This window comes from Rhyacophila brunnea, unplaced genomic scaffold (assembly GCF_057557595.1).
Source record: "Rhyacophila brunnea isolate RB1 unplaced genomic scaffold, BYU_Rbru_1.0 scaffold_3, whole genome shotgun sequence".
NCBI lineage: Eukaryota > Metazoa > Arthropoda > Insecta > Trichoptera > Rhyacophilidae > Rhyacophila > Rhyacophila brunnea.
In genome coordinates, this window is record NW_028232965.1 from 50148327 (window position 1) to 50162960 (window position 14634).

General features: G+C 34.0%; 1 protein-coding gene across 1 annotated transcript in view; it reads right to left on the reverse strand.

The window, feature by feature from the left end:
- Positions 1-2256: 2256 nt before the first annotated feature.
- spz4 (Spaetzle domain-containing protein 4) overlaps positions 2257-14634 on the reverse strand; it is a 43561-nt gene continuing 31183 nt past the window's right edge. The window contains exons 2-4 of the mRNA XM_085952948.1: positions 6312-7480; positions 3141-3302; positions 2257-2633 (exon numbers count right to left, since the gene is read on the reverse strand). Of these exons, the coding sequence (XP_085809074.1) occupies positions 2387-2633; positions 3141-3302; positions 6312-7480 (1578 nt within the window). The 3' untranslated portion in view covers positions 2257-2386. The remainder of the gene's footprint in view (positions 2634-3140; positions 3303-6311; positions 7481-14634) is intronic.

Consider the following 14634-nt stretch of genomic DNA (forward strand, 5'->3'; position numbering starts at 1 on the left):
TACTTTCGAAGATTAATTGCCTATACATATTATTATTATAAATATTTTACGTTATTAATTATTATTGTGAAAAAAATATTACTATTTATTTTTGAGTTTGACTGGTTTCTATTACTATGACGATATCATCATGAGATTAAACAAAGTGCAGTATTATTTTACCATATAATCAACAAAAAGTATGATCAGATAACCTGTGCTGTGATTTAATTTCCCGCAATATTATATTTTATTTTATTTTATTTATGCATTTTCGAAACTATCTTGACTTCAATGAAAATTTTTGCTTGATTTTGCACAATAAAATAATTTAACAACACAGTTTGTTTTATTTCAGACCATTTTATTTCAAAAACAATTAAATACAATAATAGTTGAATAACATTTGTATAACAATTATAATGTCAATAATATGCTAAGCCAAAAGGACATCAGTGACAATGAGACAGAGGATTTTCATTTATCAATCCGCCCAAAATGGTTGTAACCTTTGCAAACGCATTTTTGGGATGCTGAAGAGGATATTGGAAAAATACTAACCTTATAAAAAATTTATTTCTGACAATGTTTGTAACATCCTTTTGGTTTTAGCACTCTCGATATATACATAAGTAATTTGTTAGTGAAAATTAATAACTATAATCTAACAACAATAATATATTAGTCAAAATAATATTTAAATAAAAAAATGTGGTGTATTATTAATTAAAAATCACTAGCCTTAGCATTCAATATTATAAATAATTTAACCTAAAATGATAAACAAATGTTATTGTTAATTTATACAAGTAACATTTTCCTGGGCTCACTGATTTTGTTCTAAGATGAACTACATAAATTTGGAATGAGATATAAAATAATAGTAGCAAAAAATGTACTTGTGGACCGACCAAAAACCACATCTGATTATAGAGCCAATGGAGTGCGGAATGCAATAGTTTTTTTTTTTATCATAGTGATGAATTTATAATTAAATCTGGAGATTTTTATAACAAACATTTGAATGTGTACTAAAGCGAAACATGAGCACTGAAAGTGGATTCAATTAGTTGAATCGATTCCAAAGTTTATTCGTAAAGTCAAAATGACATTTTAAAACTATTATATACATTTTTATAGTGTCTTATCGCAGCAAATTATTTACATAAAAGAACGTGATATCACATTTAACATTACCTTGTTTTATTGATTGTTCCATTTTGGCAACATTTATTTGTCAACGAAAAGCAAAATAAATTATTTCAGCCATTGTTTATAAATTACATTGTTTTAATATTGCTTTTAAAATATATTTTTTGAAAGCATCATGAATAATATTATACATTAGATATAGAATATCAATTATTATTACAATTATTCAAATGATTATCATTAATTCGATGAGAATCTATAGTGGAACAATTTAATCTTGAACATGCACAGATGCGATTTCTTCTAGTGCGTAGAAATCAGTTGCTATTCTTGACTAGCACTTACGTCAAGATCGTATCGCTTACTTTCGCTCAGCGCTGCTCTATCAAATCTCACGCTAATGTGGTATGTTCATACCGTGTATAATAAGATTTTGATGGCTACGAGTTGATTTACATTACAGCTGGCTTACAATATTATAAGTCTATTAAGAATAATTTATTAACATCAATCTTATTAGAAAACAAATAGATACAAGAAACATTACATAGTTTATCTACAATTCTACATCAATCACGGCAAAATTAAATAATAGCACGGGATTTATCGAATACTATTATAAACACATGGAATAACTGTATATTATGGTGATTAAAGGCCATATGACTCGACCAGTAATATTAATCAACAATGTCACAAAATTTAACATTTATTACCTTATACAGTACAGTAAAACCCCGTTAATAGATATACAGTTAATTTGAAATTCGCTGTACCTAAATCGAAATATTCGCCAAAATTCATAATATCTATTTATAGCGATTTACACTATTTCGATGAATGAATTATATCATTATTGATTATGAATTATGTAATTAATATATAGTCACTATTAATATTTATTAATCTTATAAAGAAATTGTATAGAAAATGTAAACAATGTTACAAGATGACAATAAAAAAGTTTTGCTGTTATTTTTGCCACATATTTTGTATTTCGTAATTCCATTTTCGATCCTGTCGATTTCTAATTAATGGGGTTTTACTGTAGTCATAATTAAAATTAAAATTTTCAATCTTCTGTAAAAATTACTGAATGTACAAATTACAACATTTTTAAAAGGAAATAAAACATTGCAATCCGTTACTTGTTACTCGTCTTTATGTAAAAGCATTTACGTTGCATTGATTTAGCAAAAACAAGAACTTAACAAGACTGAAGAAGAAGAAAATTGTGTTACTTAGAATGATTATTCTATTCATCGATATTAATCGTATACCAGTCTGATGCAGCATGGTCATACATTTCTTTCTTAATACTGTCGTCGATTTCTGGCTCAATAGTCCTGGGGCTTCGGGAGGTGACTCTGAACTCTAGAGGCATGTCGTAGCATTTACAGACGCAACACGAAGGAAACCGAAACCAGTCCGAGAATATTCCTCGGCATTCATTATTTGGATCATATGCTAACAGACGATGCAGGCGGTACTGCTGTTCGCATCTGAAAACAATACAGAATTCTTATTAGTACCATTATAATTTATTACATTCACTTAAAAAGACAGTTAAATATATTGGCTTCTATCATTCCATATTGGTAAGTATAATGGGTCTTTATGAGAACTGTTATGAGAACATTCATTCAATCTCCATTTCTCACAGAGGTAGATCATCAGAGACATTATTCATACCTACATTAGATTCAACTCTTTACTTCAGTTTCTTTCTGATGGTCTAATGCTGTAGAAAGTTTTGTCACGATAACTAAATAAAGTTTGTTGTAGAGAGCCTAATTATTTTTTGTAGATCTCTCTACTTAAATAAGTTAATATTGCCTGAATTAAAAAAAAAATAGCAGATCTTTAATGAAAATAAATTTATTTAGGAAATATTAGTTAGTGCAACAGAACTTTATTTTTTCATGCTACATTGCGATGTGTGGTTTGTAATATCGTCTGTCAGGTGTTCAGTACACGGCTAAAAAGTAACAGTCATAGGTCCTACTTACCGGCAACCTTCCCGACAAAACATCTGCTTGTGTTCATGCGTACACTTCTCCCAGTGCACGTATTGCTCGAAGGGATAGAGATTAAGCAATGCCAGGACCTCTCCTCGTGTGTTGTTGGCCCAAAATGGAGCCACGACTTCCTCTTTGACAGGGCAGGCATTACTGTAGAAAACAAAGAAACATAATATGGATTATTTGATTATATTCCTATCTTGTTCGAAAGGAAATGAGGATAAAAATATAAAATCACTAATTTTCAGGAAAGGCAAAACAAGTAAAGTTGTATGTGAATTTTCATATTTATGTATGCAATTTTCTAATTCACCGGCATTGATTCGAGTCCCCTTTCTATAATCATTAAATTATTTTCAAACTTCTGTTGCCTTCTGTATTGCACACAATAATAAAATTATTGTACGGAATGGTTTGAGTCCTCGCTCTAATACAGTGGAACCTCGATTATACAGATTATTCAAAACAAGCACAAGTTAGTTTTTGTAAAACGTTTATTTACGCGATTTAAATATTTATTTTTAATCTTATCGTTATGACACTGAAAAGAAAATGTGTTGTAGAGTATACGTTTTACAATTTTGCACTTTTTACTACACTGATACGCCTCTTTCTCTAATTGCGTCGCATAAAATTAGATCAAATGATATTCACATGTAATAATAGCTAGTAATAAAAAAATAAATAGATAATAAATGAACCTAATATTACATCATTCATATTACATCATTTCCATCCTAGAGCCGGAGTGCAAAGTTATGAAGCATAATAATATATTCTACTATCATTGAAAGACAAAGTGGATATAATCAATGTTTTGAAAAATGGTGACGGGCGTTTTTATCTAATAAATATGGCAGATATAAAAAAAACAAAATGAAGAAATTACACAGATTACGATTTGTATAATAGACTCAGAGGATGGCAGCTTAGAGGGGAGGGCTAATGAAAACATCACGAAATGAAGAAGTCGAAGAGAAAAGATTTCGATTTGGTTCATTCAAAAGCGATCATCCGGACAGCCAATAATATGTGGTCCATTATTATGTGAAAAAAGCGAGTTTTTTTTTAAGAACATAAGATTGAATGGAGATTTAAACTTCAAAATAAGTTCGGGTTGGCTCGAAAATTTAAAGGGCGACATGGTATTAGAGAAGTGAAAATTTACTGGGATAAGCTTTCAGCTGACATACCTTCAGCAAACACTTTTATAGACACGTTAAAGGTATTTTTTGGAGAAAGAAGAATACGGTGAAGAGCAGCGCACGAAATGGAAAAGTTTACGAACCGGAGCGCTCGACAAATTTTCTGAAGATATTTACATAGTCATCAAATCGTATGTGTATTTTATGAAAATAAGTGTCAGATTTTCTATTCTATGGCCTATCTAGCTCAGACGGTCAATATATTTTTCTCCACGAGACGGAGCGATAATTTTACAAATTTCACGAGCCGGAACGGCGCTCCGGTGCGTTCCGTTCCATTTCGAGCCCTGGTGAAGAGTTTATCTATAATGCTGATGAAACAGGTTTGGAAAAAAAACCACCCAATCTTTAGCACCAAGACGTGAAAATACTGCACCGGGGTACAAATCGCGTTAAATCGGGTTAAATTGTGATGCGAATGATCCTGGATTCCAAATTTTGATGAAGAAATATTTGCCCCAGATGAACAAGATCAATAAGACAAAGAATAGATTCCCGAGGGGGAAGTATTGGTCCTACACATTCTAAAGCTTTTCAATGCTTAATGAACTTAGAATGCACTTAACTCAAAACAATTTATAGTAAATCTTTTTAAGTATTCGTGATTTGGCAGCTTCGTAAAGGGTAGCAAAAATCAATAGGTAATTGAATTTCTTATTAAAAAAATATTTAAAATTGAAGCTAGATGTACTTATTATATAGATAGAAATATATCAGTAAAAATTGTTCATACAAAATGTACTTTTCTTTCCCTAACAATAATGATTTTTTTCGATTATCCGGATTTCACACTATCCGGACTATCTTCATTCATAATTAGTCTGGATAATCGGGATTCTACAGTATATTAAATTTATATTATGTACTAACGAGTGCGACACTTCGTACCCTTGTGGCACAGCCTCAAGGGTTCCGTCGCCGTGGCCGGCCCACTCTCACCCTGCAGCGGTGCTACAGGAGCGACCTACGTACTGCAGGTCTGACATGGCGGGAGGCGCAAGAGTTGGCGATGGACCGAGGGAAGTGGCGGGAACTTGTGCTTGCCCTATGCCCCAATGTTGGGACGTGACAGGGTGGAAGAAGAAGAAGATGTACTAACTATTTATACTATTTCTCAGTAAAAGTTTTTACTGATGGCTCAAACCAATGACATTATTAATGGACGACTCACTCAGTACAGTAGCTAGCAAGTAAATTCAAACGTAACATTCGCACGTGCATAGGTAGACGTCACGCAATATCCATTATGCGATATCACGCATCGGGAATTTATAGCAATATCACCTTTATTGTAATGGCGTTAGAACAGTGTTTCTAGTATCAATGTTTGTTTGAGCGAACCCGTTCGAACTGAACTATTCGGCAGACCCGACAAGGAGCTTCGAGAATTTATAGCAATATCACCTTTATTGTAATGGCGTTAGAACATATTATGCCATTCGGCAGACCCGACAAAAAAGTGAGTGTCATTTTTTTTCCAGATGCTTCGTCCATATTAATGTCATTGGCTCAAGCGTACGATATCAAAATGACTAATATATGTCGTAAATGTATAAATCGTTATTTACATAATAATATTATGTAAATAGGTACACATTTATGTATAATATATTATTATTTTAATTTAAATATTAAGAACAATTTAAAACAGTTTTTTGTTTAATTGTGCTGCGAAAAATTGTAATATTGGTAGGTACCAATAATTTACTATCGTGAATATGTTTATAGCGTTTGATTAAGATAGGCAAGAAATAACATTATAACTATACAAACGCAATACATCACCGTAACAACCGTTTTGACCGAATTTGCTCGATTAAAAATTTCGCTATGGTTCAAATTTCCTCGATAGGTAACGGTTATATGAATGAGTAATAAGTTATGTGGAAAATTAGCTAATTTTAACAGATTATAGTTAACAGTTAAGAAGTTATATAAGTACATTACGACTTACACTCCTCTCAATTTAATGACTGGCTTGGCATCTTCTTGCACAACGTCCTGAAACAGCTGACCTTCGAGGTTCGTGGAAACGAACGCGCTGCTCTGCGTTCCGGCGCCTATCCTTTCATCTTTGGCACTTTCCTCGACGTTAAGATCGATTCTGTCACTGATAGTCGCCTCTTCTTTTACGCTCTGCGAGAACAGCATAGTCGGAGGAATTGTTGAGACTTTATCCATTGCAACTGGTTTCCAGCCGCCGTTCTCTTCGTCTGTGTCTGCGTCTCCCGTAGTAGTATCCGTGTCATACTCTGTAGGACTCGTAGTTTCTTCTACGGCTATATACTCAGGAGTAGTAGATTCAGTAGAAATTGCTTCGCTGGTTTGCGGTGTAGATATAGGTGGTAGAAATGTAACATTTTTGTGCGTAACTCCATAGTTAGGGTAAACACTATTCGTTTCGATGCTTTGTTTTATGGCTGCTTCTAGTGTTATAATCTCTGGTTCAATTTTGTTCATTTCGAGATTGTCTTTTACTAATTGTTGTAGGGCTACTTCGTCTTCAAAAAATGAAGTCTTATAAGCCGCCAGTTTGATTTTTTCCGTTTCAACATTCGACTTATCAGCACTGTCTTTGTAAGCCGATGAATTTTCTCGATCTATCGTAGACTTCTTAGGGACATCTTTCTTCTTTGTACTCACCAGTTTATCATTATTACTGTTTTCTTTGTTTGTAGTAGAACTAGGTGTCGTTTGAACAGGTCTAAAATGTGGAATTGTATACGAAGATCCAGAATTGGATCGTCCAGTTGGTCTTTTCGAGTATAAGAACTTGGTATTTAGAATATCTCGATCTTTGGCGAATCTTGCATACGAATCGTCTCTTATTGGGACTTGCTGAGTTTCAGCGTCGATGTCGTTGTTTTCGATTTCGGCTTTTAACACCGAGATGTGGCGCTGGTCTCCGTACATTCTTCGCATGAGGCCCTGGTTCTCGTGGACGAAGCGCCGCACGGCATGCCATGGGTATCCGGCCCCGGGAAGGTTGCAGTAGCTCTGCTTGTTCAGATCGCAAGGGACTGTGACGGGATTGTGGGCGCGGCTGGATCTGTATGGTCTCGTGCAGGCAGACGAATAATCGTAGTTGAAGCTCGTCGCCGTCTGTGATAACAGCAGCACCATCTGAAACAATAAGAAAATTTGCATAAACATCATCTATCCCAAGCTATTTTATCGTATCGAATATAAAAACCGTATTTATGATTATTTGTAATATAATAATAAACAACAGAGCTATTTTTGCCATCCATCGACTTAGTGTCGGTGGTTGAACGCGCTCGGGCTATTGTGAAGGGAGTATACAAGATTCTACTAAATTGTGTAGATTAAGTGGTAATAATCATGCGGATACAGCGCTCGAAATGGAAAAGTTTACGAACCGGAGCGCTCGACAGTTTTCTGATGATATTTTATGTGTATTTCATAAAAATAAGTGTGTGAGATTTTCTATTATAATATGGCCGATCTAGCTCAGACGGTCAAATTATTTTATCCACGAGACGGAGCGATAATTTTACCGATTTTACGAACAGGAACGGCGCTCCGGTCATTTCGAGCCCTGCGCGGATAAATATATTCAGAAAACTACTACCTACTGTCTTACACTGATATTGAAGAATATCGACAACACCATCAATTAACTTCGATTTTAAATGTACCTATAGTAAACTTTACAAATTGCAACTTTAAGAAGTTAAAAACATGACGTCATGAAAAAAAAATGAAGCAAATACGTAGTAAATATTATATAAACAAAAATAGAAGCAGTATTATAAAAATAGCATAATAGAGTGAATGTAAAAAATTTAAAGTACCTACACGGAAATACACCGAATGAGTTAAAAGATACAGAAGATTTTTCTATGTGTTAATTCACGAATAATGCAAAAATCATAAAGTCGCCCAAAAATGTCGAAGACGTTATATAGTTTCCTCATCAAAATCGCTGAATCAAGTTCAATTTTTCTATCCTCAGCAAACACCTCGTCCATCTCTTCACAGTGTGTATGAAAATTATTAGAAATGGTGTGCCTTTCAGAAACAATGGGAACTGAAATACCTAAGGGGTAAGGAGTAGCAGGTAACCGATCTCGAGTAAGGAATAATCCGGGATAAACTTAAACACGTGTAAAGAATACGTCATACGTCGAATACTGACAACTACTGCTCTCGGTTTATGCATTGACTCTCATTTAATATTGGTGTATTACACACACTATTGCACGTGCATAATGCGTGTTTCATTTTCGTAGGACACTCACACATTTAAAATCCTGCATCAAAATATGTATAGTGTATTGAATACTGCCTATCGGAATTCTATTTATTATCTGTTCTGTGCTCTATCTTTATAGGTTGTCTTTAGAATCTTTGAAATTATCGAAGAAATGTTTTTAAAAATCTGGATTTAATTGTCCTACCTATCTGAGAAGTGATTGAATTTTTGTCAACCTAGTCCCTGTATGATAGATGAACAACTAAAATTAATAACCCACAGAGGTCATGCACATAACCCACTTACATTTCGACGCATGAATGAAAGGCGTGTGCATACTGTATCCAAGTACCTACATAAATGATGTTTTCATCTTTTCTGACGTGACAAGCGAAAGTAAGCTTAAAATTTATTCACTTGCTGAATAGTTAAAAAAATCTAACGAAAAAAATCTATTGAATTATCGGAGTAGATGGAGCGGTATCGTACGTGTTACATTATTAATCGGTACGTGGAATAGGTGCACACATAGAAAGATGATTTAGGGGGCCCATTTCGAAAAAAATATCTATAAACTATGATTGATTTTGGCGCGGCAGGAGAAGGCGCGGTTAAACAAATCTAGCGTATATTTTTTTAACAAAGAAACAGCAAACCGATTAGCGAGGTACAGTCCTACAAACTTATTTGAAGAACGGTCAAAAATAAAACTACGAACTACCATATGAACGCCATATTGAAAACGTCATTCGAATGTCAGATTCTGTCCAGTTGCGAGTCTTGATTGGGTAGTTTTCGACTGTGGCTCCCCCATCAATTCTTCATACTATGATAACATCTGTTCCACGTGAAAAGAATTATTAAAATACAGATAAAAATTAAATGTAAACATACATAATTTGAAAACACCTCAGATATACTAGAAAGTATTTTGAAAAAATACGACGCCCAGCAGGACTCGAACCACTAGATTCACGCCAATGTGCTAATTATGATGAAACAACTGTGGATATACCATCATAAATTTTATTGTCTGGTGCTCGAATTTATAACTAACCTCACCAGAGTATAAATAGTATTATATCGTATGTCAAATGTTAGCATGTGGCGCCCTCGCGTAGTTGTTACATTTTTTAAGCACTTCAGAATGTACCTACTAACCTAGGGGTGGCAGGTTATATGAAAGTATGGTGAAGCAGGCAAGTATGATGAAAAGGTATGGTGAGGCAGGCTGGTAATCAATTTACGGCAAAATTTCCACGTTAACATTATATCATATGGGTACGTTATAATGACCAAAGTAAATCCTCCGTGATGCCCTGCATTTTTTTTTTATCGCGTCGCTATTTCTTGTAAGTTGTCGGTTATTGTTGGCCTGCTTCATTCAGTTGTATGAGAAAGCCGATTCCTTGCCTCTCTTTTTATTTAATACTCTATGGTACTAACTATTAGTGAATTCCGTTGTAATTAGATAGGATGCACATGGCTCAATTGGTAAAGCATATTGGCGCGAATCCAGTGGATGGGGTTTGAACCCGCTGGGCGTTGTATTTTTTCAAAATATTTTCTTTAGCAGTAGGTATTATTATATATCTGAGGTGTTTTAAAATTATATATTATGTTCTATAAAGGTGTTGCATTCTTAAATCTTGTGAATTATTCGTTGCATAAAAATAGTTTAGTAAACATGTATTTTCATAAATTGTTATGATTTTGAGAACCACTGAGTGTTGGGTGTTGCAAGCTTGATCATTTTTTTCAGATAGAAGAAGTCATCAGTAAAAGTTAAGCCAACTAAAAATAACAATGTATCGATTGAAACAAAACACAGTGCCAAGTGAAACATTATTGGTTTCCAATTAGTTTCTCTCTTTACTGAAGTGATTAAGAACCTGACACTTTGAAGGCTTTGTATTTTTGGTTATATCAATACTTATTATTAGGTGAATAGGTATTTCGTGGTATTTGTAGAGAAATCATTGTTGCATAACACCCATGGCATACTAACAGATAGACTTTGACACCGGCCCGTCGAAGAGCTAATGATCTTCAACTCGCTTCTAGGAATGAACTTTCACTTTCGATTGAAATAAGAACGAAAATGTGAGATTAAAGCACATCCGTGACATGTGGATAGCATCGAATTTATTTAATATTTCGAGAACACCGGCAATGCGTGGATGTTATCGAATTGTTTCGATTTCGTTTCGATGTAAATGAGAAAATTAGTCACTAGTTATCTATTTAATATTTAATTGACTTAAAGTTCAAACTTATGATACACTGTAAAATCCACATTGGCACATCATGTTATTATTCACAATATTCTGTTTTGCAATAATTTCATTACTAATAATACGGACAGATAACATGAAAAATATAATACATAGAGTAAATCAATCACGTAATATTTTTAAAAATAAATTCTAAAGGTTCTTATTAAATTTAATTTAAAAAAACCTCCTAAATATGAAAACCAGTTGGGAATTGAATGCACATATTTCATTTTCCGGGTGAGTGGTCTTATTGTTTATCGATCAGTGTCTATAATCCATACGAATTAATTCTAACAACTACGTTATCCAACGACTGTCTTGCAGCGACGTCCCGTGGGGGTAGGCCGATTGAGCGTCGCTTGGGGGCGGCAGTTATTCGAAGGGCGGTAAATCGAGGAGAATCATTAGGTACATGTAGAAAATAGCTACCTAAACTTAGTAATAACGGAAATATCTTTCCATTAAAAAACAACTCACAGAAACAAAATGTATTAAATAACATGAAAGGTTTAACAGAACTGTATTTTTTTTGTCGGGTTCGCTATGTCTAGTTTACTTCCGTTGTCCTTGGACGTCATGTCCTTGATGACCAGCAATGACACGTGCAGATTTACGAATTATATTTGAATTATAGGTAGGTACCTACATACTTACCTACTTAATTTAAAATGTATCCAAAAATATTTTTTCCCAGTTACTCGCGAGTTTTGGAAGTTATCAAGAGTATTTTTAAATGTATCTGAAGCCGTGGACTCGCATTATTGTCTATTGAAGCAGAGATGGCATTTAAATAAAATTAGCTTTAGTGGTAATTATGTTTTCTTAGTATGTATCCATACAACACATTTCTTAGATAATTGAGTTATGAACGAATGATAAAAAAAATACTATATAAAAAATGAGGCGGCATTTTCCCTAGGGATGTCACTACTGTCTTGGTTTGTACTTAAAAGTACCTATTTGCCTAAGAATTATTTTACAGGCGTGTGTATGGCATGGATCAAATAGTGAAATATATAACCATGTAGATAGTAGGTACACGGGTACTGATTTATAGAAGCAGATGTAAAATATCGTGTCCGGAAATATGTACGTATGCAGTTTGCTGTATCACACTTTACCGTGAAATGTTGTATCGGTAATATTATATGGTCGTATATTGAAACAAATTTTGAAAATAGCCGATATACTGGATTATTTGTTAGGTTATGTTAGGTTTGCGTTGTTGAAGGAACATTATAGTTTGCAATGCTTCACGAACAACGCGTATTTTTTTCATCTCTTTCCGATAAGAAAGCTCACGGCGAACTGTGTTACGGTGAAAATATGTAATACGTACAATTTACATGTAACCACAGCGCTCGGAATGGAGCGGAACGCCCCGGAGCGCCGTTCCGGTTCGTGAATTCGTTGACAATTCCGTTCCGTCTCGTGGATTCCTCGAATCTACCGTTCCTTCTCGTGGAATCCTGATAGCGAGATGTCTCGTAAAATTCTCGAGCCTCATCAGAATATTTAATATAGCGTTCCGGTTCAGATTGTGTTGAAATTGAGGAATATGAATTGGTATATAAATATATTAAAAAAAAAAATCTTTTTATTAAACAATGATTTTACTTGTTGACTACCCCTGATTTTTAATAATTCGTACATGTCGATACAAATGGGTGCCACAGTAAGGCAAATTTCTTAGAAATGCATCTAGGTATATTTTTTCCTAACAATGCATTTCTAGACAACCCATGCCTGATAATAAAAAATACAGTTTTTATTGAAGAAAGCACCCTTACATGACTGTATTGCTCTCTTCCGTTTTCTTTAAGACAATATGAGATAATAGTATATTATTCTATTCTTCAGTGCTATTCAACATTTTTTTTTTGCTTGCAGACAAAATCACAAAATACATCATTTATTTAGGGTAGGTACCTACTACTAATATCGATAATAACGTTAAATTATTACGCACCTTTTTTTTGATTTTCAATTAAAACACATGAAATATCTACATAGGTATTGTGAAAAATAATTCATTTGTTAATTAATGTTTTATGACTAAATAAATTACCTCTGTGTATGTATCTACCAAGCTTGGATTTTAGACCCTTTGGTATGAACCACAGGGCTTAGCTGACTTGGGTAAGAGTGTAAATCGCGGGTTCCCAAACAGTTATGATTTTGAGTACATTAAATTTGTAATCAATACGGGAGTGGAAGTCACAATATTTTATGGAATGAAACGGGAGAGAAATGGATGGAAGAAACAAAACAATAACTGTCCGATTGACGATTGCGTAAAATATAGGATAGCTAACTTTAGGTACTAGGTAGGCTTGACGCATTCATAGTTTTCACAATACATCATAAGACAATCGAGGCCGTTCATTAGTCGACCTGTTGATATTAGATGGTATGCAACCAACAAGGTGTCTTCCCATCGGTATGGAGCGATATACAACCGAGGAGGTTTAATAACGCTATTGTGCAAGTAAATTAAAATGTCAGTGGTCTCTGTACAATTTTTGCGTGTATGGGCATCTTCATCAGGGGGAACGAACAAATTTAAACGTTCATAGTATTACCCATATCATGCTGAGCTAGGTACCTACTCTTATTTTTTATTTCGGTTTTAGTTCGGCAGAAATACTTCGCAGTGAAAAAATACTCGTAGGTAGGTACCTACCTAAACTCTTTACCTATCCTTCGCGAGATGATGCGGGGTGAGAGGAAAGACTTGCGAAAGGTGGGGGTAGTGGTAGGTCCACTCATGTCCAGCGACACATTCCATTCAGTAAACACTTACCGCGAACATCTCCAGTATTTTAACAATATCTCATACAAAATGACTTCAAAGTCTGGAAAACCAATACCCGAACCTGCCAGGGAGATTGTTTTATAACGTTGCAAAATTTTGCGATGAAGAAAAAGAGATTAAGCAAGTCATTATCCCTTTGCAAAATTCAATTCTTAGACTGTCCTTAGAGCGTCCATGATGACATGTACGGTCTTGCTATATATGTTAATGTTGCCATACGCCGATAAAATATACTCAATAATTTAAAATTTAGTTTGATATTTTTTAAAGAAAAAAATGAAGCGTTATTTTTATTTCTTGTAATAGTTTCAAAAAGACATTGATTTCTAAGTAGTGTTTGAAAAGGTGTATTTTAATATGACTATTGCATTTTGTATTAGTACCCACTCAGACCAACTATTTTCTTTTTCTTGCGCAAATTATAATATCTACACTTATAACTACAAAAAGTACCCGCCTATATACACTTAATATCCATTCCTTTTATGTACGCTATTATTTTTTCATTGTTTTAGGAGTGTCAAATAAATAAGTAATTTTTATAAATATTATATACCTACTTATTTCGGTACTGTTCGGTTAAAGCGGATACAGCGGAAAACGCATTTTGAAAATAGCCGATAAACTGGATTATTTGTTAGGTTAACCTAACCAAACCTAACCTAACCTAACCTAACCCAACCTAACCTAACCTAAACTAACCCAAACTAACAAATAATCCAGTTTATCGGCTATTTTACCTACCAAATTCATGTTTCAAATCAATAACAAAGATCGGCATACCAATTAAATAAACATGAGGCCTTGTTGCCTTTTAAATCGCCTAAAATACTTCCAAACTGCCCAAAGTCCCAAACACATGGATGCCACATGGGGTTGTAAAATATAAATATTGTCTGGGGCGAAGCTCATACCTACTTAAATTCTTGGAAACAATTAGGTAAGTATATTTTTTATGTAAGTACTGTCT